This window comes from Phodopus roborovskii, unplaced genomic scaffold, assembly GCF_943737965.1.
Source record: "Phodopus roborovskii unplaced genomic scaffold, PHOROB, whole genome shotgun sequence".
NCBI lineage: Eukaryota > Metazoa > Chordata > Mammalia > Rodentia > Cricetidae > Phodopus > Phodopus roborovskii.
In genome coordinates, this window is record NW_026126546.1 from 11,786,080 (window position 1) to 11,810,364 (window position 24,285).

The 24,285-nt window shown below is 49.4% G+C and overlaps 1 protein-coding gene and 1 pseudogene across 1 annotated transcript in view; one reads left to right on the forward strand and one right to left on the reverse strand.

Annotated features, from left to right (window-relative positions):
- Window positions 1-942: 942 nt before the first annotated feature.
- LOC127233677 (60S acidic ribosomal protein P0-like) lies at window positions 943-4,690 on the forward strand (annotated as a pseudogene).
- A 465-nt stretch (window positions 4,691-5,155) lies between these two features.
- Kremen1 (kringle containing transmembrane protein 1) overlaps window positions 5,156-24,285 on the reverse strand; it is a 67,825-nt gene continuing 48,695 nt past the window's right edge. Inside the window, exons 5-9 of the mRNA XM_051200474.1 lie at window positions 22,114-22,267; window positions 14,998-15,330; window positions 12,957-13,166; window positions 11,674-11,758; window positions 5,156-8,664 (exon numbers count right to left, since the gene is read on the reverse strand). Of these exons, the coding sequence (XP_051056431.1) occupies window positions 8,496-8,664; window positions 11,674-11,758; window positions 12,957-13,166; window positions 14,998-15,330; window positions 22,114-22,267 (951 nt within the window). The 3' untranslated portion in view covers window positions 5,156-8,495. The remainder of the gene's footprint in view (window positions 8,665-11,673; window positions 11,759-12,956; window positions 13,167-14,997; window positions 15,331-22,113; window positions 22,268-24,285) is intronic.

A 24,285-nucleotide genomic window follows, 5' to 3' on the forward strand; every position in this document is an offset into this window, starting at 1 on the left:
CCGGAATCCTTGGAGAAGTGAGAGAACCGAATACAAAGTTGTTTGCTGACTTCCATGTATGCCCCGTGGCATGTGTGCCATCCCCAGCCCCCCTAATAAATGCTTCCCAAAATCTGAAATAGTTTAAATAATTAAAAATTAGTGTTTGGTATTTAGTAAATAGCTTGCCAAGCCCCTTGTGTAAATGGTTTAAAGGATGGGTCCATGATCACTACCATTGCAGCTGTTATTCCATTTGTCATGGCTTCCTGAGGACATCGATCACAAGCCTGGGGACTATGGAGGGCTTCCTGATGTTTGTACCTCCAGTGTCATCATGCCAAGTCCAGTGGGTGGCATCATTGGGGAAAGGGGGTGTGCACATTCATCTGATTCTTTAAATGGGTTTTTGCCAGCATGCGTGTCTACGTACCACATGTGCTAGAGCTGAGTTACAGATGTGGGTACCGGGAACTGAACCCAGGTCCTCGGTAAGACCAAACAGTGCTCTTAACTGCTGAAGCATTTCTTCATCTCTCACCTGATTCTTAAAGGAGTGTGTGTCCTCAGATAGAGGAACAGGTGTAGTTAGATCATTTCTTTGTTCCAGGCACATGTGCATACACTCTTCCTGGGCTGTCTGGAGACATCTATGATGACGTATTTGGGACTCCTCTGCTCAGTGAGGGGTGGGGGCTGGTGGAAAGGGTTCCAGTTTTGGGGCTGGTGGACCCTGGCTGAATCCCGCATTCTGGCCATGACTTCCCCTGACTGACCCCCTTTCTGAGATTGCTGGGCTGTTGCAAAGGATTTGAGACCAACATGTTTTCCTCTTGTCAATCTGCTTGTGCAACCAGGGGCTTGTTCCAACTAAGAACCTATATACAGCGTTCTTGCCAGGCATCCTCATTACAGTAACACGGTCTTTAAACCCTTGGTGGAGATCCCTGATGCACCTCCATGATGCCCAAGGAAGGCAGGCCAACCTGGAAGTCCAACTACTTCCAACTTTTGAATGACACTCAAAATGCTTCCCTATGGGAGCAGGCAGTTTGGGCTCCAGCGAGACCTGCAGACCTGCATGTCCCTTTGAGGGGAGGCAAGAACACCATGATGTGCAAGGCCACCAGGGACATCTGGAAACCAACTCAGCTGTGGAAGGACACGGGCTTTGTGTGCACAAGGAGGACCTCACTGAGGTCAGAGAGCGGCTGCTGGCCAATAAGGTGCCATCTGCAGCCCATGCTGGGGTCATCACCCCATATAAGGTCAGTGTACCACCCAGCACACTGGTCTGTGGCCTGAGAAGGCCTCTTTCTTCTAGGCTTTAGGCATCACCATTAAAATCCCCGGGGTACCACTGATATTCAGAGTGATGTGCAGCTGGCAAAGACCAGAGGCGAAGGAGGTGGGAGCCAGTGAAGACACGTTGCTGAATTCAGCGAAGATCTCCCTCCCTTCCTATGTTCACAGTGTTGCCAGTGTTTGCAGATGGGGTACCCACTCACTGCCTGACAATCACATTCTACCATCCGTGGATACACATGGGTCCCGACTTTTCTGACACGGAGGACACCTTCCCACTTGCTGACTTGGTTGACACATCTGCCCCTGTGGCTGCTGCCACCACTGCTGTTCCTGCTGCTGCTGTGGCCTCCGTCAGTCAAGGAAGGGAGAGAAAGATGTGGGTTTTAGTCTCTTCCCCAAAGCTTTATATGGGAAGCACGGAGACAAAGGCATACTTCCCTTAAAAAAAAAAAAAAAAGTTCCTACACGGATTGAAGGAAAACGATAGTGGTCTTCTACAGTTCCAAGGTAGGACGGATGACCCTTGGCCTTCAACTTCAGCCCTCAGGGGACACTTGTCAACAGAAAATGGCTGTTCTAATGGCGGGTGGACTCGGGCTTGAAGGGAACTCTTTGTTTTGCCTGGTTCAGCGTAAGAATCTGGGGACCTTTGAAAGACCCCAGGCTTGTAGGTCCTCTTGACCAGTGATAAAACTGCCAAACAAACAAAAGAAGGATCTAGCGATGTCTGTGAAGTGCGGCACGATGTCAGAGCCACAGTTAGCACTGTAGAGAATGGGAGTCACCAGTGCCATTGTGATTAGTCCTGGCAAGTCCCTCAGCCCGCAAGCCCTTAACTGTATTTGGCTAAACCGGAGGTCTGACTACTCCTTGCAGCCTCTGCCACTTAAGATATGATCACATGATCAGCACACGGAGCCCTGACCATGCTTTGTTTCGTGGCTGGGATTAACAGGGTAGCTCTACCACTGAACGACGAGGATTCTGTAGCTTTGCTCCTGAAAACGCCTGTGTAATTTAGACCTCTCTGTGTCCTCCTGAGGCCCTCCAGCCTCCTTTTCTGCTAAAGTCCTTCCTTCCTGCTGAATGCCATTCCCCAGCCCAGCCCCCACAGAGCTGACAGGTTCATTTCCCAGGGTGTCCTTGCCCTGGATATGGGCTTCCGTGTCAATCCCACTGACCACCCCCCAGTAGCAGGTGTTGGCCCGTTCCGGGGGCGGGGCCCCGGTAGCTCTGAGAGCAGCTGGAGACCAGAAATGAAGACTCTGGCTGCAGGCAAGAGCTGCTGTACTTGAAGGTGCTGTATTCTAACGCTGGCATATTCTATCCCCAAAGTGTCTCCTTTAGCTGAGCAAAAACATACCCCTGTGGGGACCCAACACTGCCACAGAGGAACAAAGGCTCCTCAGTTCTCTGAGCCCCAGAGTCTGCCTACAGCTTCAACACACATGGCCCACTCCGGAGACGATATGGCCATGTGACTCACAAGCTTGGAGACAAGGTCACCTTTGTCCAGCCTTTCCCTGTACGTGAAAAGCCTTTGACTGCAGGACAAAGGATGAGGCTAGAGCCACCCTGGTGATGGATCAGAGGCTGTGGGGACGGGTGACATGTCAGGTCAAGGTCAGGTGGCTCCCAACTCTATTCAAATGGTCTTGGGGGTCTCTTCCTGTTGTCGCATAATCCAAAGGGGGTTCTTTGGGCAGGACGGTTGCACATTCTGGTCTCATTAATGTAGTATTGTGTTGCTGCACAGTCTGTCTGAAATCTATCAGCAAGGCCGCCCCACATGTCCTCACTAGCCATTTCCTGCCATTACACATATCCTCCATCATGGAAAGACAGCGGTTCTCGGAAAACAGGAAAGTTCAGAAAAGATAAACACTCCAGTTGAGCTGGCCTTTCACAGTGTGGTCACCACAGGGTGGCAGAAGTGTCCCCACTGGGGCAGCCTCTGGGAACACCTGCTGTGTTGCTCACATCTTCTGCACCCAGTCCTCTGTCCTGTGGTGCATCTGGGGCTGGAAGTCTTTGCAGCTGTCTACCCATCGCGTGGGTAGACACAGCAGTGATTACAATTTGCACAGCTGGCTGTATGGATAATTCCTTCCAGAACTGACTTTGGTAAAAGTTCCCAAATGGATGAAGCCGTGGTCAGACATGGTGGGCACTTCTCAGGGAAGCTGATATATGTCAGGTCTGGGACTGGGCTAGGGGTCCCTGAATCACTCTGACAAACAGTCTACATCTCAGGTAGTGGAGGTGGGATTCTTTGGCTGGACTGATCTGGCTGGCTGAGGAGACTCAATCCAGCCAAATCACTCCTGACTCTGAGACTCTGAGGAGCAGCAAGCCATCAGGCAGGGTCTCCCACAACAGGTAGGCGGGCTTTGTTGGTAGGTCCCTTGGCTTATGGGAAAGCCCTGCCCTGTCTCAGTTCCCTTTAGTCCTCTTACCTGCCTCAGTGTCTTAACACTGTTTCGGCAGCTTTCTGGGGTCACCGTCTATACATACCCAAGGATATTAGGGTATTAGCATGGAAGACGCTCTTAAGATCAGAGCCTCTTGCGGTCTCAGGCCATCTGCCTTAATGGCCTGCCCACACTGACATCCCTGGATTCAGCCCACATAAAACTTATCAGGGTTTTATGATACCTGTGACTTACTTATCCTAATCACAGAGTGGCTTTTCTCCCTGCCCAGACACCAAGCTCAGATACCTGTTTTCTTTCTTTCTTTTTTTTTTTTTTGGGGGGGGGTGTTGAGACAGGGTTTCTCTGTGGCTTTGGAGGCTGTCCTGGAACTAGCTCTTGTAGATAAGGCTGGTCTTGAACTCACAGAGATCTGCCTGCTTTTGCCTCCCCATTGCTGGGATTAAAGGCGTGCACCACCACCGCCTGGCTCAGATACCTGTTTTCTTAACCCCTAGGTATATTCTAGAATAAAAGCAACAGCTACCATTTAGCTAATGATGTGAGCTGGTAATGGTGCACACAACCCAATGCACTAGGCACAGAGGCCCCGAGGTAAGAGGGGTTTGGATGTAACCTGGGCTCTTGGGTCTAAGCATGTGCCCTGACCTATGGGTGTGGTCAGCCTTTCCTGCCTCGGTACTGGGGTGGGGCCTCCTCAGGCCCTGACATCTCTAATCCAGATCTGTATCTTCACCTTCTTTTGGTCAGCTTGCACTTGGTCTCTTCACTCTCATCTGACTTTTCTGGATGCAAAGAGGAGTTCTTTCTAAGCTGGGAATGTGACGCCACTGGCCGGAGCTCTTTGAAGCCCTTTCCTTCTGCCTCACTCTTCCTGGTTCCAGGCTGAAGGACAGAAGAATCCGAACCCTGGCCGGCTGACTACGGTTCTGTGCTCCGACTACCAACTCACGCTGCCTCACCGAGACTGACTTCCAGTTACTGGGGAGGCTGAGATGGGAGGAATGTGCCAACCTAGGAGTTTGAGGCTAACCTGGGCAGCACAGCAGAGATAGACCCTATCTAAAAAACCAAACCAGCAACAGAGAGACTGGGGCAGAGGAGGGCAGAGGAGCAGGGTTCCTCTGGGAGGCCAGCCCAGCTCTCCTGGGGATGGCGGCACAGTCTCTCCACCATTGCCTGGGTGATGGCTGTTTCCAGTGTGAGGAGGCCGAAGCAATCAGGCCGCATGTGGAGTCTTGGTCTTTAGCTGGTCCACTCTGCTTAGCTGTGGGCAAGCAATGACAGGACGGTGAAACCCAAGACCGTGAAACCCAGAGAGAGCCAGCCAATGCCTGGCCCAGTGCCTGGGAGGGCGAAGAGGCCCAGCACTGCATACTTTGCTGTGGGCCCGACTCCTGGGACTCCCTGTAAAAATGACAGCCTAGGGCCCACCAGTTTCTACAACAATGAGAATATTTATTTTCTTCAAACAGTAAAAATAACATTTTTCTCTCTTTTGTAAAAGTTAAGTACCATCACATTCCATTTTCTTAAATAACAAAACCCTAAAAATATATATTAAATTGTATACAGTGTGTCACACTTCATTTTATACTTTAAAATACACGATGTTTCTATTTCATTCTCAAAGTTGCATATTAAGAGCATATTTACAAATAAAGCCTTATTGTCCAAAGTCAGATCCCTGCTGGAGGGTGAGTTTGGAAATGGCAAGGTCTTGGTGCCACGAGGGTGGCAGGGATGGCAGCTCCCTGTGCAGGCAGGAAAGGATCCCTTGCATGTGTCCCTCTGATATGAGAGAGTCACCTCCCACTGTCCCCCTACCCACTCAGCCTCAGCCAGTGTGCTCAGCTCCAACATGGCAAGAGCCTGTGCGAAGCCCCCAGGCTCTGTTGGCAGACAGGGTGGGGGTGTGGCTGGCAGGTCTGACAAGCCCCCCCCCCCATATAGGAGCAGCTAGGTTGAGAGTGGCCTGGAGGTAGGGTGAGGACAGTAAACAAAGGCACAGGAAGGGAAGGGTTAACAGTTCCCCAGACCATACCCAAAGCAGACTTTTAAAGAGATTCCAAACCCCAGAGGAGCCCCAGAGGTAACCATGGAGGACTGTGGGTGGAGTGAGGAGCTGGCCTGGGAGACCTAGTGTGGGTCCTGCAGATAATCAGCAGAGTCTGGGAGCCCATCCACTCTAAGTGCTCTTGAAGGTTAAGTATGGACAGTCCTAGGGGGGCGGGGGTGGTAACAGCTGTGCAAGTCCTGCTGGCGACAGACCAGTGTCTGATGAGGAGGGTCAGGTGGGGTCCGGCCTGGGCTGACACTGGGACATGGGGTGGCATCTGGCCCAGGCACATCCCATGGGCTGGCTCAGGCCAGGACAGCTGTACCTGCCAGAGCTTTGATCTTCGGGAGCTTTTGGCTGAGGTCTGAAGCCGGAGCCCACATTTCGAGAAGTCTGAGAGGTGTGGTCACCTTGCTCTCTCCGGGCGGCCTCAGCGCCATGTTTGCTGGTGTGGGGGAGACACAGGCTTCTTTCCTACCGGCTCCACTTTCTAAGCAGTGAAAGCAGTAGGAGGGGACACAGGTGCCGGTCTGTGCCTGCTCCTATGTCCCTGAAGGGCCAGCAGTCTTTCGTGTTGCTGCTCTCCTCAGGCAACCTCCACCCTCCTCAACTCAAAAGCCCCCTCTCCCAGAACACTCGGCACTCAGTGTTTACCAGCCGACTGGTAAACATGCTGCTGGCAGGTTCTAACAGGCTGTGGCTGTCATTTCTGGAGGTCTGGCCTGGGTGATTTACACCCCTTCCCACTGCCTCATGCTGTTGTAAGGTGGGTTGATGTTTCCTGGGACTGCTCCCCAGAGGGGAAGCGGATGCTGGAATGCTGGGCTGTGCCAAGGCCAGCAGCAAGAGGCGTATGGGTATGTCCCCTGACCTTCCTGGGGATGCCAATAAAGGGCAGCTGAGTTGTAGCTGAGATGTGAAGAGGCCCATGGGTGGTGGCCTGGAGGAAGCCTGGAGCCAGTGATCAGAGCTAAACAAGTGTCCTGGCCAGCTGAACCCTCCCCGGGAGAGAGCCTACACCCTCTTTGCGCTATGCACATGGTACTCTGTGACTGTTTTCACAGGGGATCCCACAAGCATTAGGAACAGCCTGGAGTGGAACCTGCTCCTGTCAGTCTATTTCCAGTGGTCTTCGTGTGTGGTGAGACGGTCTTCAGACCCAGGAGCTGCAGCTTTTCCAGATCAAAGTGAGAGGATGAGCCCCAGCATCTCTGTAGCTGGCCAGCACCCTGGCCCACTCTAGAGACATGGTTTTCCTTCTCCCATCAGCTCTCGTCACTGCCTCTCCCTGAGGATGCTCCCTGACGGTCCCACATAGTCCTCTGTCCCGGGAGCAGCCAGCTACAGATGGGTTACCCGAACCCTACAAAAGACCTCAATGGCAGTGGCTTAGAGATGCAGGGGAGGTAAGCGTAGTGCTCCATGAGGGTCCCCAGGAGATCAGAGGCCCACACGCACCCACCGAGGCTCAAGTGCTGTCAGGAAAGCCATACGCTGACCAAGGTCCACCTTCAGGGCACAGGCTGTTCCTCTCAGCTGTGGCTGACAAAGGCCACTTCCAGACTGCTGGACTTCTCCATCAGGGATGGCCCTTCCTCTCACAACTGGCAGCCACTGCAGCTGGGACTCTCAATCTTCCAGCCTCTCCTGGGAAGATCTCCAGTTCCCAAGCCCTGCCTTTTCCTTTTGCCAACTTCTGTAGTCCGCCTGCCCGTCTAAGGGACAAAGTGACGGGGCAAAACAAGAACCCTCATTCCTAACTGCTCTGTCCCCATGATAAGGGACAAAGGACATAGCCTTCTTTTAAAATGACAGACACCTCATGCAGGAAGCACGGGTCTGCTCTTACCAGGGGATGCTGCCTCCAGTTTTTCTCTCCCTCTTTTCGCAGTGCTAGCACTGACCCTGGGGCCTCACGTGTGCAAGGCAGCCCTCTACCACTGAGCTACAGCCGCAGCGCTATGCTACAGCCTTTAAACGCCTGGCTCTGAACTAGGACTTGGCTGAGTGCAGATTCCACAGGCCGGGGAACTGCTTGGGGCAGGCTAGGTAAGTCTAGTATACAGGAAGTTTGCAGTGTCTGCTCCATGGACAAACATAGGGACTTTTTATGCTCAATCCTCAGGCTTGCCCTGCAGGTCAGCGAATCCTCTAGAAAGAAGACATCCAGAGTGACCTGCTCTCAGTCCCCTCCGACTAGATGAGGCACATCCTAGTCGGCATCAGAGAGAAAGCTACAGGGCCAGTACAGAGCACTGGACCCTTGTCCACTCTGAGGTGCTAACATCCAGGAGACCACACTGGTAGGGAACCAGGCCAGCCTTCAAGAAAACCCAAGAATTTCTTCAGTCTGGCTCTGTTCCAACCCGTAAAGACCAGGGGAAACTGATCCATACGTGGACAAAATAGAGAAGCAAGAAAAACTCATCACACACTAAACTACCCACCACCCAACAGTCATCTAGAATCAGGCCCAGCTGTTCTGTCAGCTCAGCCCGGTTTTAGCGTCCCCAGTGGAGACAGAGTTGCAGGCCGGGCATAGCTTAAGTGCAAGTGATGGAGGACTCCAGGCTACATTACCCCTGCAAGAGGGTGCCCTTCCCAAGTCTGCAGAAGGGTGGCCCCATGAGGCTTTAGGTGAATGGAGAGGCTATGGGGAAGGGACCCCAGCAGCCTTGAGCTCAGAGAGGAGCCTCCTGTCTGGGTGCGGTGAGGCTTTAGTCACTCACGAGGGGGTTCCTGTCATCTTGTTGGCTCTGGCCCTTGAGCTTCTTCTTAAAGATGGAGATTGTAGTGGAAGGTTCATAGAAAATGGTCCAGATCTCCCCAGAAGCCCCTGGTTGACGACAGTCTCTAAGGTCTCCTGAAGCAGGAACACGATGAAACCTGTCAAACGAAAATAATTGTTCAAGTAGATCTGAACAAAGAATTCAGATCACCACCTCCCAAGGCACCTGTACCTGTGAGGCATGGCCTTGGGGAGGGTGCTGGCTACCTTAAAGAGTTAAGGATGAAGCTGGGCTTGGTAGCACACGCCTTTAGTCCCAGAAGGGACAGGTGGATCTCTGTGAGTTTGAGGCCAGCCTGGTCTACAGTGTGAGTTTCAGGACAGCCAGGGCTACACAGAGAAACCCTGTCTCAAAAAACAAGACAAGAGTTAAGGATGAAATATGGCCCACGGGCATAGGCATTAAGGCAGGGCAGAGTCTCCTCAAGGTAACAAAGGACTTTCTGTCAAAATAACTCAAAGCTGGAAAAGGGTGTTTGAAGAGATTATGAATTTTCAAATACTCCTTTTCTCTTTTCCTCTTCTTTTACTCCCACCCCAATAAAAGGATGCTACCTACAAATGCCATTTACCTGGAAGCCTGTCTAAGGGGACGTTTTCAGTGTGAAGCAGGGGTCCCGGACTTACAGCCATGTTCCTAGCCTACCCTTCTCTTTACCTCCTGACAGGCAGGGAGGCTATGGAGGGTTCCAGTGTTAGAGGAGTGATGTATGTGCTTTAGGGCTTCAGCTTTGCTATGAGACACTGCACCCTGTGGCTATTGCAGACACACACACACACACACACACACACACACACACACACACACACACACACACACACACACACGACTTAGCCCTGAGAGGCTTCCTAGAATGCCAATTATGACATTTAACACACTTAGTAAGTCCCTGAAGGTGCAGGTTCTATATCAGAGAGGGCAGCTGACAACAGGTGAAAATTCTTGAAAAAAAGTTTAGTTTGGGCTGACACATCCAGACTTCTTTTCATTATTCACTAACAACTACTTTGCAATGCCACTGTTAGATACTGTGAGCAGTGTGGAGATGCACTGGAGTGGACACTGTATGGGAGGGGCCGTGTGGAGATGCACTGGAGTGGACACTGTATGGGAGGGGCCGTGTGGAGATGCACTGGAGTGGACACTGTATGGGAGGGGCCGTGTGGAGATGCACTGGAGTGGACACTGTATGGGAGGGGCCGTGTGGAGATGCACTGGAGTGGACACTGTATGGGAGGGGCCGTGTGGAGATGCACTGGAGTGGACACTGTATGGGAGGACATGAGTCATGTTCAGTCCTACATCATTTTACATTAGAGGCTTGAGAAAACTCAAGATTTGGCATTCACATGGTGTTCTGAAACTAATTCTCAACAGATATCCATATAAGAACCCTTCCACATCTCACTCTTTGTGTGTGTGTGTGTGTGTGTGTGTGTGTGTGTGTGTGTCTGTCTGTCTGAAAGATGAGCTCAGCTGACAACAGTAAGGCCATTATTTCTACTGAAGAAGTTCAGAGAGGAGATGGGTAAGGTCACTAGTGTGGCCACAGCTGGCTTCCATGTGTAAACATTTGCAACAAGGGCACATGAGACCAGAAGGGAGGCTCGTACCAGAACTCAGAGTTCAGGAAGGCTGTTAAGTGGGAACCACAGAAAAGATAAATGGAGTTAGAGAAAGCAAGAGCTCTCCAACACACAAACAGCCTGGAAGGCAGAGCACACAGGGAACAACGTTCTTCAGTTCTGTTAGAACTAAATGATAGGTCTTTGTGTTTTGTTTTTCAAGACAGGGTTTCTCTGTAGCTTTGGAGCCTGCCCTGGAACTCTCTCTGTAGACCAGGTTGGCCTCGAACTCACAGACATCTGCCTGACTCTGCCTCCCGAGTGCTGGGATTAAAGGTGTGTCCCACCAACACTTGACAATGGTAAAGTTTTTTTTTTTTTTTTAAGTGAAGGCAGGTTTTGCTTTTTGTTTTATTTGAGACAGTGTCACTTTGTAGTCCAGGCTCGCCTCAAGCTTGCAACAATGCTCCTGTCTCTGCCTACTGAGTGCTGAGCTCACAGACATGAGGGGCTGTACCTAGCAGAAAGAGGGTTCTGATGAGCTGTTCATATTGGCCTTGGTCACAATGCTCCTGTTCTAGCTTTCTAAGTAGCTAGGATTCAGGTGCCTGGCTTAAATAAATGTTTAGAAATAATTTTTAGGGTAATAGGTGTACTTACTGGTCACCCAGAGTTTGGAATAAGAGAGAGTTTGGGACACCAACAGGACACACAGACCTCTCCAAGGTCACCATGTAAAAGGAGGAGGGAACAGCGCAAGAGTCAGGTGACGCGGCATGTTGTCTCATGGCTGTGACAAGGCTTTGGCACTCAGGAATTCATGGCAGCTGTATAAGACTGAATCCTAAACACTTAGTCACAGGCAAGGGAGGGGCTCGTGGGCCACAGCCTCGCCTGGGAGAGCTAAGGCAGTCAAAGGCTGTTGGAGATGGGAAGTCACTGTCTTGGGGGCGTGGCCACTGGAGAGCTGCTCATGCTTCAGTGCATAGTGCTACACACATACCTATGTGTGCAGCCCTACCTGAGCCCAGTGGGCCACAAAGTAAAAACAGAAACAAAACAGAAAGACCTGAGAGCTGGAGGGTGGCTCGGTGGGGGTGATGAGAGAAGGAGGGGAGAAGAGAGGCATGGGGTGACTGTCAGCAGAGTATGTCATGTGCATGTAAGGAACTGTCAAAGAAATGTTGAAATTCTCTTCGTAAGACTTTCTTAGTTTCTAGAGGCATTGAGAAAAATGCACAGGACTGTCCTAGGAAGCTTGACTTCAATACAAACCTCTTCAAGGGAACAGCACAAGCCCCCAGCAGACACTTGCTGTCTCCTATGCCAGAATGGTCTCAACCCTTCCTGAAGCTGAATCTAGTGGACACAGAATGCCTGCACCTCAGAGTGATTTGTCCTGTTGTCTTTTCTTTTGAGAGGAAGAGGCAGCTGCCTGGGACCCAGCCTCTGGAGGCACACTCTGTTTACAACTGTACCCAGACAAACTAAGTGACAGAGGAAAGAACTGCTGAGCCCCTCCCCCCTCCTCTTGTACTCACTTAAATGTGACATGCAGAAGGATCTTTGCAACGACGGCTGTGACTGTGAGGATGAGGAGGGTTGCTAGGCCGTATACGGTCCATCCTACAAGTGCAAAGAGAGCTCACCAGATTAGTTTGTTTTCATTTTCCAAAGGAGATCGGCAGCTCAGGGATGCTGATCTGGCTCTGTGGACCCTGCAGGTGGGAGCAGCCACCAAACCTGGCAGTGGTAGTAACCAGAGCTTGGCTAAGCATGGAACTTTCTTATGACTTTGCCTTGTTCTGAAACTCCCTCTGGTAAGTTCCAAACATCAGACTCAAAGTCAAAAGGGTGTGATAAATCTGTCTGCCACTAGAACTCAACAGTCAGTTATCTAGAAGTCTTTGGGTCCCAGTTTTCTCATCTGAGCAATGAGAAGTGTGACCTATGAAATCCTACTGGAATTCACAGTCAAATAAGGTGGGGCTAGAGAGGGCTCCTTCCCTGACCTTTTATGGTGAGATCTACAGAGGCCAAGGAACAGTGTAAAGACCTCAAGACCAAATTATAGATGGCAGTAGTCTTCAGTGCCCCAGCTCATTCAAGGACTGTATCCTCAACAGAAAAGCAGGGAAGGACATCTGTTGCCAGCTCTACTAGCTTAACCATGGAAGTTAATGGCCCATGGTCTCTCCTGCATGGCTTCTCTTCATAGCTCTTAGCACTTCTGACCTTTGACAGTGTTTCTGGCTTCCTTCCTCCCACTGGTAACCCATAGAAAACATGCACAGTATTGTCCTAGCATTCTGTGTGCATTTCACTCTGCAGAAGAGGAGGAATATCTGGCCTTATGCTGCCTCAACTTGGAAACTGGACTCACGTCTCCAGACAAAAGAAGGGCAGGAGTTTATCTGGTTCAATACATGGTTCAGTGTTTAGAACACTGCATGGCATCACTGAAGGAATTCTGTATCTTTTGTTTTATCTTTTCCTTTCCCTTCTGGTGCATGTTCTGTAGCTGAGCCAACGTCTTGCCTGCATGCACCTTTGACTCAACATATTTGAGGAACTCTACACTGGGGCTTTAGAAAAATGCTCTTAGCATGATGTTTGTTTTTTATGATGATGAAGAGACCAGCTTAGTTGCTAATCACAGTTACCAAAGGCACACAGAATCCATCTTTGGAAGGGAACTAGGCTGATAAGAGTATTTCTTTCAGAGGCCATGCAGCCTAGAGGTTGCAGAGCCAATATCCCAACCTGCATTTGAAGGAGCAGCACCCACAAGTGCCTTTGTTTCTGTAAGTGTTGGGAGAATTACCTTCCACTCTGTGGCTGCTGGCCCCAACTGACGGTGCCCAGGCATGGCTCCCCGGGACGGTCTGCGGTGGGTGGTTGGGGCTGGTGGTGATGACATAGAGGACTTTGGAAGAGTGGGCAGCGCTGATGCTGAGGTTGGCTTGTTCGGTGATCACCTCTGCCAGCGTCTGGTTGACAGCAGGCCTCTCCTGTGGTGGTTCTTCCTTGGTGGCTAGGAGATCAAAAGGGTTAACTAGAGAAAGCCGAGAAGACAGCAGGAAGGAGGGCACTGCTCTGGCTGGCCTGAGGCCCTTTCTATTTCTCTCTCTGTGAGAGATTGCTTTGCATGTGTGTGGATGTACATGCATGTGGGATGTGTAATATGTGAGGAGGCACAAGGCTGATGCTCAGACACCCTTCCATGCTACTCAACAAGGCAGTCTCAAACACATGCAGAGTGCCCCGTTCTGGGGACCCCATCTCCACCTCCCAAGGCTGGCATTAGAGGTGGGCCACCACACCCACTCAGCTTTACGTGCACTCCAGGGTCCGAACTCTACTCCTCATGCTCGTCCCGCACCGACCACTGAACCACTGCCTCCACACTTCCCTCTTTTTGAGACATATAGCCCAGGATGGCCTCCAGCTATGGAGTTGAGGATGGCCCTGAACTCCTATCTTCCAGCCTCTACCACCCAAGAGCAAGAGCTGTTGTTACAGGTGGGAGCCACAACTGGTCATGAGGTCTGTTCTGATTCAAGTCTACACAGGGATTCCTCTGCTGGTCTCCCTGGTGGCAAAGCAGAACCTGTCAGGCTCTGGCCTGGCTCTGCAGGGGCAGAAGACAGAGACTGCTGATTGTAGCCACGAGACCGGTCTCCTCAGACACTGAAGCTGCTTTTTTGTTTCTCTGCTTTGTGTTCTGTAGTCCCTCCAGGAAAGATGGTAAATTAGTCTGTGGGACTGCCCGAGATGTTGAGAAGTGGATGGGTGAAGTGCCCACTTGGAAGCCTTCCAATTCCACCAGTCAGTCACCTCTTATCTGTCCATTCTCTATGAAACTGCGCTAAAATTGCTAAAACGACTAAAATTGGGCTGAAGAGATGGCTCAATGGCTTGCTCTTTCAGAGGATCTGAGTTTTGTTCCCAGCACCCATGTAAGGCAGTTCACAGCTGCCTGCCTACACCCTCTAGCTCCTGAAGATCTGATGACCTCTTCTGGTTCCTTAAGTTCCCATATATATGTGGAATACACTCACATAGACGCAAATAAAATCTAAAATAAACAAAACTATTAAAATAGTATAACTGAAATATAAACCAATTGTGCCCTGGCAGGAGGGATGGCGTGCACCGGAAGGTGGGATGGCGTGCACCGGAAGGTGGGATGGTGTGCACCGGAAGGTGGGATGGGTGCATTGGCAGGTGGGATGGCGTGCACCGGAAGGTGGGATGGTGTGCACCGGAAGGTGGGATGGTGTGCACCGGAAGGTGGGATGGCGTGCACCGGAAGGTGGGATGGGTGCATTGGCAGGTGGGATGGCGTGCACCGGAAGGTGGGATGGGTGCACCGGAAGGTGGGATGGTGTGCACCGGAAGGTGGGAGGGGGGGGAGGTGGGATGGGTGCATTGGCAGGTGGGATGGCGTGCACCGGAAGGTGGGATGGTGTGCACCGGAAGGTGGGATGGTGTGCACCGGAAGGTGGGATGGCGTGCACCGGAAGGTGGGATGGGTGCATTGGCAGGTGGGATGGCGTGCACCGGAAGGTGGGATGGGTGCACCGGAAGGTGGGATGGTGTGCACCGGAAGGTGGGATGGGTGCATTGGCAGGTGGGATGGCGTGCACCGGAAGGTGGGATGGTGTGCACCGGAAGGTGGGATGGCGTGCACCGGCAGGTGGGGAGTTGTATGAGGTAAGTGGGGGGGTGAATCAATGCTGAGATCATCTGCAGCTGAGTCAGTAGGTCCAAGTCTGCCCCTAAAGAACCACTTTAGCCATGTAAACCCTGGCGAGGAAGAGAAAGCCGAGGCACCTATGCCCCCAGAGGTAAGGATGTCTTACCTTGGTATAAGACAGCAAATCCCTGGGCCTGATTGATGCGATCAGAGAAGAAATACAAAATGACAAAATCCAGGGAGACATTAAAGGACAAAGGTGGGCGGTTCCTTCCATCGAAACGGACTAGGACACGGTGGGTGTAGCCATCCAGCAGCTCCACCATGTCTGCAGAATCCCTGATATCAAATAAGGTGAAGTTGAAATGGATGTGTGAGGCTCCAGGAACCCGGATAGTCCAGTAGCAGACCCGCCCAGTGGCGTAGGTGTCAGGGAAGTCAGGGGAGTAGACCACGGCTGCCATGGCTGAGTAGTTCCCACCGCAGGCGCCCACCAGAGCTGCAGAAGAGAAGACAATGTGGCTGAGTCTCAACCTTGGGCTCCTCTCTAATTCGGGCACAAACAAACTCCTAAGAAATGTGATCCTATTAGGGACATTGTTTCCAGCTACGAAACCAGACCACCTTGGGCTTTAGGATCAAATCACAGAAGGAATCACTTACACCCTGAACGAATGACTACAGATATTTGGTTTCCCCCAGGAGACCTTACAGTCAGTGCTCAGGAGAGCAGCTTAGGCTGGGGTCTGGCTGGAGTCAGACAGTCTGGATTCAGGACCAGCAGAGCCATGTGATCCTAGGGGCTGCACCTCATTCCCAGGCCTCTCTTTGTGTTTCCAGTTTAGGGCCACCATCTGCTCCCGTATCCTATGACAGCGAGAGGACGCGAGATAAAGTGCATGAAAACATCTTTTGAAGACTGAAGTCATCTCCTCAGGGTCTCCAGTACCTCAGAGGTGCACGAGAGGTCCGCAAGGAGTTCTGGATTGGAAGAATAGTTCTGTAGGGAAACACTTGCCTAGCATGTGTAGCCTTGGGTTGGATCCCCAAAATCACCCAAGGGGAAGGAGAAGGGTAATTCCAGATTCATGACACACTGAATTAGCCACATTTTGTGTCAGCCATGCTTTCTCTGGACTGGGTTTGATTGACAGGCCTTTAGAAAGATGATGCAACCCCTTTCTGTCTTACATAATCACGACCTTGGAAGGGAAAGACTTCAGGAGGGAGTGTAGGGATGGGATTTAAAAGGAAGTTTATTTTTCAGTGCTGGGATGGAATCTGGGGCCTTGAGCATTCTCAGCAAGTACTCTCCCACTGAGCTACATCTCCAGCAGGCTTTAGGGGAGTTCTTCTCGATTTAGCACACAGAAAAGCAATAAAAACACGCTGCTTCGCTGGCCCTGGTGGTAGAGGCCTGTAGTCCAAACACTGAGGAGGCTGAGGTCAGAGGATGGTCAGTTCAAGACCCTGTCTCAACACTGATGACAGCTCGGTGGCAGTGCCCTTACCTAGCATGTGAGTCCCTGGAGTTGATCTCTAGCACTGGAGAAAACACACAGAGCAAGCTGCTTCCTCATCCTAGTAATGAGAAAGCTAAAAACCAGAAGCTGATATCTCAAAAAAACATGGAAATTTAACATTAACAAGTATGAAAGAAGCCACAGAAATGGGCTCATCTGTGCAGAGCACAGGGGAGAGGTGACCACCACAGAGCATTCGAGACGGCGGCAGCTAAAACTGTAACAGATTCCCAGGGACTGCGTCAGCCCAACTCTCCACTGAGGGACACTCAGAGCCTGAGATACAGTGGTGTTTGCATTCACTTGCACACTCTTCTGCAGAGGCTTCCTAGTGTTGGCAGGAGGGACCAGTGTCAAGCAGCCAGCCAGAGTTCCCCTTGGTGGCACAGGTGTACAGGAGGCAATTGGCTGCTGCTAAGGGACAAGCCTGGAGCACCTCCTATTTCCTGGGCTCTCAATGGAAGAAAAAGCCTCCAGTTGCTGGGAGAGGGCAGTTAACCCATTGATCCCAGGGTCATTGGAGAGAGGCAGATGTGAAGCATGTTTGTGTCTGGGGAGGGAGTAGATTACTTTCTCAGAAACAAGGTAAAGGCCCACTGCTTCTGGAAGAAGAGCCAAAGCAAAAAACCTCAGCCCCTGGTAGGCTTAAGGCCTCCTTGGAACCAAGTTCCACCAAAGACCAAAAGTGGTGTGTGGCTGCCAGGGGAAGGGGGTGGGGTGAACCACTGATATCGCCTTGTTCCTGTGGCTAGTAGCATGTCCTAACCTGAAGACAGGCAGGGGAACCAGCAACCCCTATGCCTTCCCACAAACAGCACCAAGTAACAGACAATGGCTATCTCCCATAAGGACAGGACACAAAAGGTCCTGCTCAGGGCTGAGCATGGAACAGGACACTAAAAACTCCACTACTCTACACAGGGATCTGAGGGAACCTGAAGGGCACCAAAAGGAATGACAGGAAAACAGCCCAGACCCAGCTCAGTTACTGACAGACCCCAGCCTAGATCCCAAACTAAGCAGTGTAAATGCCAAGTGTAAATGCTGTTTACTTTGGCATCTACCACTCTACTCACAGTGTGTGGCATTAAACAATACCACAGCATACACATAAAAGCAAGACAAAATGGGGAAAGATTCACTGCCGAGATATAAAGCAAATTCACAGAATAAGATTCACAAGTGGAACTATCAGACATGAGATTACATAATGAATACAGTACAGTTCATAGTGAAAAAAAGGACAGCACACTGGAACAGACTAGAAACCTCAGGGGAGATGTGGAAATGAACTAGGTGTGGCACTACAAGACTGTAATTCTAGCACATAGATGACAGAGGCAGAAGGATTAGAAAGTTAAGGCCAGCCTTGGCTACATGAATATTGAGGTCAGCCTTGCCTAAAAAAATCCAGGCCGGGCGCTGGTGGTACATGTCTTTAATCCCAGCACTCGGGAGGCAGAGGCAGGTGGATCTCTGTGAGCTGGAGGCCAGCCTGTCTACAGAGCCAGTTCCAGGACAGGCTCCAAAGCTATAGAGAAACCCTATCTCAAAAAACAAAAACAAAAACAAAAACAAACAAAAAATACAAAGGAACCAAATGTTGGGACTGGCTCAGCAGTTATGAGTGCAGACTGCTCATCAAAGGACCCAAGTTTAGTTCTTAGTACCCATGTCAGATGGTTCACAAGTGCCTGTAAATATAGTTCCAGTGGACCTGAAGTCTCTTCTGGCCTCCACTGGCACTGTACTCATGTACCTGCACACACACGCGCATGCACACACACACACACACACACACACACACACACACACACACACACACTCCTACCTAAAAATAAAGGCAAAATTAAACAAACAAAAAACTAGCACCAGTGATGAAGTATTCCTTTGATTTACCTGCACACTAAGTGCAGCTGAGGAAGAATAATAAAGATACATCAATGAAACACATTATCCAAATGAAACAGTGCTGTGGGATAACCCTTCTGTATGCAGAGAATATGTATTCCTCTCATTGGTTAATAAAGAAGCTGCTTTGGCCTATAGCAAGGCAGAATAAGGCCAGGCGGGAAAGCCAAACGGAGATACAGGGAGAGAGAAGGGTGGGGTGAAGAGAGATGGTGAGCCAGTCACCACAGGAACAAGATGTCCCAGAGGACCAGTAAAGCCACAAAGTCACGTGGCAAAATGTAGACTAATAGAAATGGGTTAACTTAAGTTGTAAGAGCTGGTTAGTAATAAGCCTGGGCAATAGGCCAAATAATTAATACAAGCTTTTGTGGGATTATTTGGGACTGGATAGTCAGGATGGAAGAAAAGCTCTGTCTCCATTTACAAAACAGAGAGGAAGCAAACAAGCAGAAGATGAACATCTGGAGATGGGGCTGGCAGTGGTAAGCACGCCAACCTGCTCTGAGTGTGAGTGCACAGGCAGAGAGCCCAGCCTCTGTAGCTCATGAAAGGGTAGTAACCAGGCACACTGGGCACCACTGACCAGGCTTCAAAGCTAAAACAGATCAGTTATTATGATCTATTTATTTTATTATTGTCAATGAAAGGGACCTAGTGCTAGAAAGAATTAAAACTGGCAAACTTGGCTAGAATCTTGGCTCTGGTATTTACTGACTGAGGTAACGGACTTTATCTTGGGGTTTGTTTTGTTTGTTTGGCTGTTTTTTTGAGACAGGATCCTCCTATGCAGCTGAAGTAAGGTTTAAGGTAAACACACAGTACAGACAATGTCCAAATTAGAGCCTGCAAGACATTAGTTATCAGTTGGGCTGGGCTGGACAGTTATGCTATGTAGTGACTGAACTGAATCCCCCAAAGGATGGATTCAATTCCTACTACTGGGGTCTTTATTCATGCAATCACATTAGGAAGGTTAGAGAGGGTTTTAAGTTCAGTGGCTGGAGTCTTCGTGAGACCCATAGAAACAGATACACAAAGTGGGAAGATGGTAATGTTTAGGAAAATGGAGGGAGTGGGTGGAACAGTTGTAAGCCAATCGATGCCAGAGATTAACTGGTGACACTCTGAATCCAAAATGTCCCTGGGGGAACTTGGTGTGGGGTAGGGGACCCTGGAAGACTCTCTCAATTCCTGGATGGAGACAGGGTGCATCTAGAGGCATCCTTGGGACTGGAGCCTGCTGGCTTTCATCTGTCTCTGTTGTAAGTTATTTCTCCCTGAATAAACCTCAGGTGTTGTTCTTCAAGAGTTCCCTACCTTGTTTCTTAAGACAGGAGCTTGCCATGTAGGCTAGGCTGGCTAGTCAGTGAGTCCCAGGGACAAGCTGTCACCATGCCCAACTGAGCCATCTCCCCACCATTTTTAAGGAAGTGCCAGGGAGGCTGTCAGTAAGCAGCAGTGTCAGGTTCCCTGAGGAAAGCCCCTGACAGATTATGTGTGAAGCTTTGAGAGTAAAGCATAAATGTCAACGGAGGCCTGGGGACATTCCAGGAGCATAGGATGTCTGTTGAGAAAATCTGCAAGCAAAGAATGAACCCAGACCAGGAGGGAGAATGTGTGTCACAAGCAGCAGGGTCATGTGGGCAGGGCTGCCAAGCCTGTCAGAGTCAACACCATGACACGTATCTCAAAGGCAGCAGCATTAGGGTTTAGTAAGCACCCTGCCTGGCTTTGGACTTGCCAGAGTCTATCTTATGGCTCTCCTGCTCCGGTTGTTTGGAAATGAGGATGCTGACTCCTGTCACTGTACCTTGGGAGTGTGTAACTCCTTTTGGTGTTATAGAGGGTCACAGTTCAAAGTTTGTCTGTGTTTCAGAAGAGGCTTTAGACATCTGAACAGAGTTGGGGCTGTTAAGACTGGGGGTGGGGGATGGCTCAGTGGTTAAGAGCACTGGCTGTTCTGCTAGTGGACTTGAGTTCAACTTCTTGCACATGCATGGCTACTCATGACTATCTGCAATTCCAGTTTCATTTCAGGGGATCTGGCCTCTCAGGACATCAGGCATGCATGTGGAACACAGGCAAACACGAAGCCAAAGCACCCATAAGCAAAATAAAAAAACAAAAACTGTGAGGACTGCACTGTGAGATGGCTATGAACTTTCGGAGTCTGAGGTAAATGTTACTACTTGAGTCTGAACTGTGTGCTCATTCCTCTGTTGGGAAGCAATGGAATGGACACAGATGGGAGACGTAAGTTCTTCCAAGGGGTGACCTTTGCAGGTTATAATTCAGTGCTGGTTCTGGCTCTTCCTGCTCAGCTGACACACGAACAGTTTCCACCATGTAGTTCTACCATGAACCAAAGCCACTCCATCACTCCCTCCTGTTATAATGCCCTGAAACCCCTCTGATGCCAGGGGCCAGGAGAAACCCTTTCCTGCTATAAGTTGCTTCTCTTTTGTGCTTTAGTCAGAATTCCTGGAGCCTTGGGAAGGAGCATGGCCTGCCGACATCTTGACTGGGGGCTTCTACCTTCTGTGAGAGAACAAGTTTCTATTGATTTAAGCCCTTCAATTTATGATGCTTTATTAGGGCAGCTCTATGTCTTGTGAAGGTTTTGTTCAAAGTGGAGCTCCCTGCCTAGTTGAGATGTTAGGAATGCATGCCTGGTCCCCAGGCCATCAAAGATCCTGCAGATGGGTTAAATTACTCTCAGTAAGTTCAAGGTCTCTCTTCCACCTTTCACCTGTGACTTCCCTTAGTGGAGTGTTAAAATCAGGTGCCATAACTCTCATGAGGTCTTGCTGCCACTGAGTGTATGTGGATTATGACAAGGGATGAGACAGCAGTGTTGGAGAGGTCAAGACCCACACTTGACTCAGCACAGCCTTGCCTCTTGCTGGTGCCTCACAAATGTGGTGGGACAGAGAGGTGGTGGTGCAGGCAAGCACACTGACAGGGCTGGAAAAATGACTTGAAGGGTTTGCAAGGCTATCTTCTCAGACGCACTGTGGTGAGGCACAAAGCCCCAATGCTTACAAACACAATTGGTGTAGTTTTAAAACAAGAACATGCAAGAGAAGATGCTCTACAGGAACACCAGTGTATTTGCTAAGTTGAAAGCCGAATCTTTATACTGCTCAAGTAGCCCCAAGATAGCCTATGGGAGATACAGACGGTCTGCACTCACAGATTAGCACCAAGGGAACCAGGAATGTTAAATGCACTGGGTTGTTCCTTCAAAGGGAGGGATGCCTAATCTGTTACCAGAAGGCTGGAGGGGATGTGGTTAATAGACTGGTGCCCTATGCGTTGTGCGGCCAAGGCCACAGTGGATCCTCCTCCACACCCTTATCGTGTCAATCTATAGAACCTACCTTTACGAAGATGTCACACATACTTTACAAAGAGTTTTGATGTGGTCACATTTTAAGCTTTATTGTACACATGGGACTGAGTTAATTATCACCAGGAAAATTGTCACCAAATTGTGCTGTGTTGAAATATGCCTAAAATAAAGTACTTGGGGTCAGACTCCTGAAGTCTGAACCAACACCAGCTACTGAGTAGTGCAGAACTAAACTAACTTCTTGCTTCCCATGGATCATTACTCTGCAGGCCATGATGGTTTAGGACCAGCAAAGTTGCCTGCAATAGCCAAGCTACTCAGAGCACTCATCATAACTACAGATGATCACTGTGCTTCAGTCCCAGGGGCTGAGCTATGGTTGGCATCACATGACAGGTACTTCGTAAGTACTGAGAAGTGAATGAATAAAGACAGAAAGGTAAGTCGGTGGGCGTGCTGTCCCTAGTCATGCCTGTGACACCAGCATACTCACTGTCAAAGAGGATAATCCTGCCGTCCCCACCACAGGGCTGTGTGTGGTCCCCGAAGCAGACACTATTGCACTCGGTGCTGGCTGCCTCTCCGTGCTTCCAGTAGTCAGGGTTGTTCCCACAGAAGCATGCATAGCCTGACTCCATCCCAGCAAACTGCCACAACAGAAAACACTGTGAGCACTTCTAAGGTGGACCAAACATATTTTGTACTATGAGATAGCTACGAACTTGGGGGACCTGGGGTAAACGTTATCACTTGATGTTGGGAATGTTATGAGGGGTGTCAGGTCCAAAGGGGCCTGGCAGCCCCCTTCTCCCCAAACCCTGAGCAATCAGCCTTAGTTTCCCAGCCCACCCTTTCCCCGTGACCATTCCTTAGTTTTACTGTCTATTCTAAATTGGCCAGTAGCTCCATACTACTAATGTGTTCCCTGTCCATGAGAATTCCTTTTTAATGTTCTCATCCCCACTATATTTAACTAAATCTTTAAGGACAATATTCCTTAAACATAAAATACTGATAAAAACAGCTAAACATTTTATTGACTATTTATTATGTACCAGGTAAACCAGGTAAGATTTTATTAGAAAAAGTTTAACCTTTATTTCTATTTGTCTGTATGTCTGTGCACTGCATATGTGCAGGGACTAAGAGGTCAGAAGAGGACACTGGGTCCCTAAGACTGCAGTTATAGACTGTTCTGAAATTGCCACGTAGATGCTGGGAATCAATCCAGGTCCTTTGGAGCTTTAGTTATCTCTCCAGTTCTCAAGATTTATTTTTTCATGTGTACGTCTGTTTATGTACACAAGTACAGGTGCCCACAGTGGCCAGAAGATGGTGTCACATTCCCTAATATCTGAGTTAGAGGCAGCTGTGAGGAGCTGAACATAGGTGCTGGAAACCAAATTCTGCAAGAACTGCACGTGCTCAGGCTCCTAGACGTGCTTCATAGCTAACTCTCACAGCAAACTCATTTAACCCTCATTTACATTTTCATTTCACTCTTTATGTTAATACACTAATTGAGCACATAGTCCTGCAGGAGCTGATCTTCTGACTCAGAACAAGCTGTGCCACACTGGTAGCCTTCCTGCTCTTGTTTTATAGGGCCTCCCATAGACCCTGCAACTATTAACCAAGTTTTTCTACTATTATCATTTTGAGAACATAAAATGGCATAAAAAACAAACAACTCAGCATGCCTGTGACGTTCATACACATTGGAGCCAATGCTAACAGTCCACACCATTATTTTACCTGCTACAGGTCTGTATAATGTGGGCACAGTACCATTCCTTCTTCATCCGTCCCAGGCTTTCATTACTATGAACAGAACTTTTAAAGAAACTACCAACCTTTCCCAGGATGACTGAGCCAAGCTACATTACCGATACTGTGTGTGAGCTCTCACTGCTCTGGACCCTTGTCACCCGCTACTGTAGATATGTTTGACTTCAGCCACTCTGATGTTTGTGCATCTCATGGTGGCTTTAATTTTAGGACCATTAGCTGAAGATTATCTTTTCTAATCTAACGATCTTGGCAATTTTGTTGAAAATCAACTGGCCATGGATTTATAGGCTCACTTTTGTACTGTGAAGTCTATTGTTTTGTATGTCTATTTTTATGACAGCCTCACAATAACTTTTTTCTGTAGTTTAATTTAAAGTCAATCATTGTCTACACTCTGATGCAAAACTAAAGATTTATTTTCCTTCAGAAAGAGTTGCAGTGTTTCTTCAGAAATATTTGATGACAATGCTTCACTGTTGGACTTCCATAAAAATCAATTGTTTGCATCTGTGGAGGTCTGTTTCTAGATGGTTCCACTGATCTACAGCAGATTTTATAAAACCTTTTCTGCAAGGGCCAGAAGTAAATATTCTTTATTCTGTGTGCTACATAGTTCTTTCTCTACCCAGTTTTGTGGCCACACAATAAAAACAGCTATGTAAATGAATAGGCATGGCTCTGTTTAATAAAACTTTATTTACCCAAACCAAAAAAAAAGATGGGTGGTTGGATTTTTATGTAGGCAATTTCTGATTGGCTCATAATTTACTGTCTTGGTGACAGTAGCTTTATGGAAGTCTACAGGTCAGGTGAGTAGGCCTCACCAAACTGCCTTTTACCAAGATGGATCTAGTGATCCTAAACCCTCTGTCTT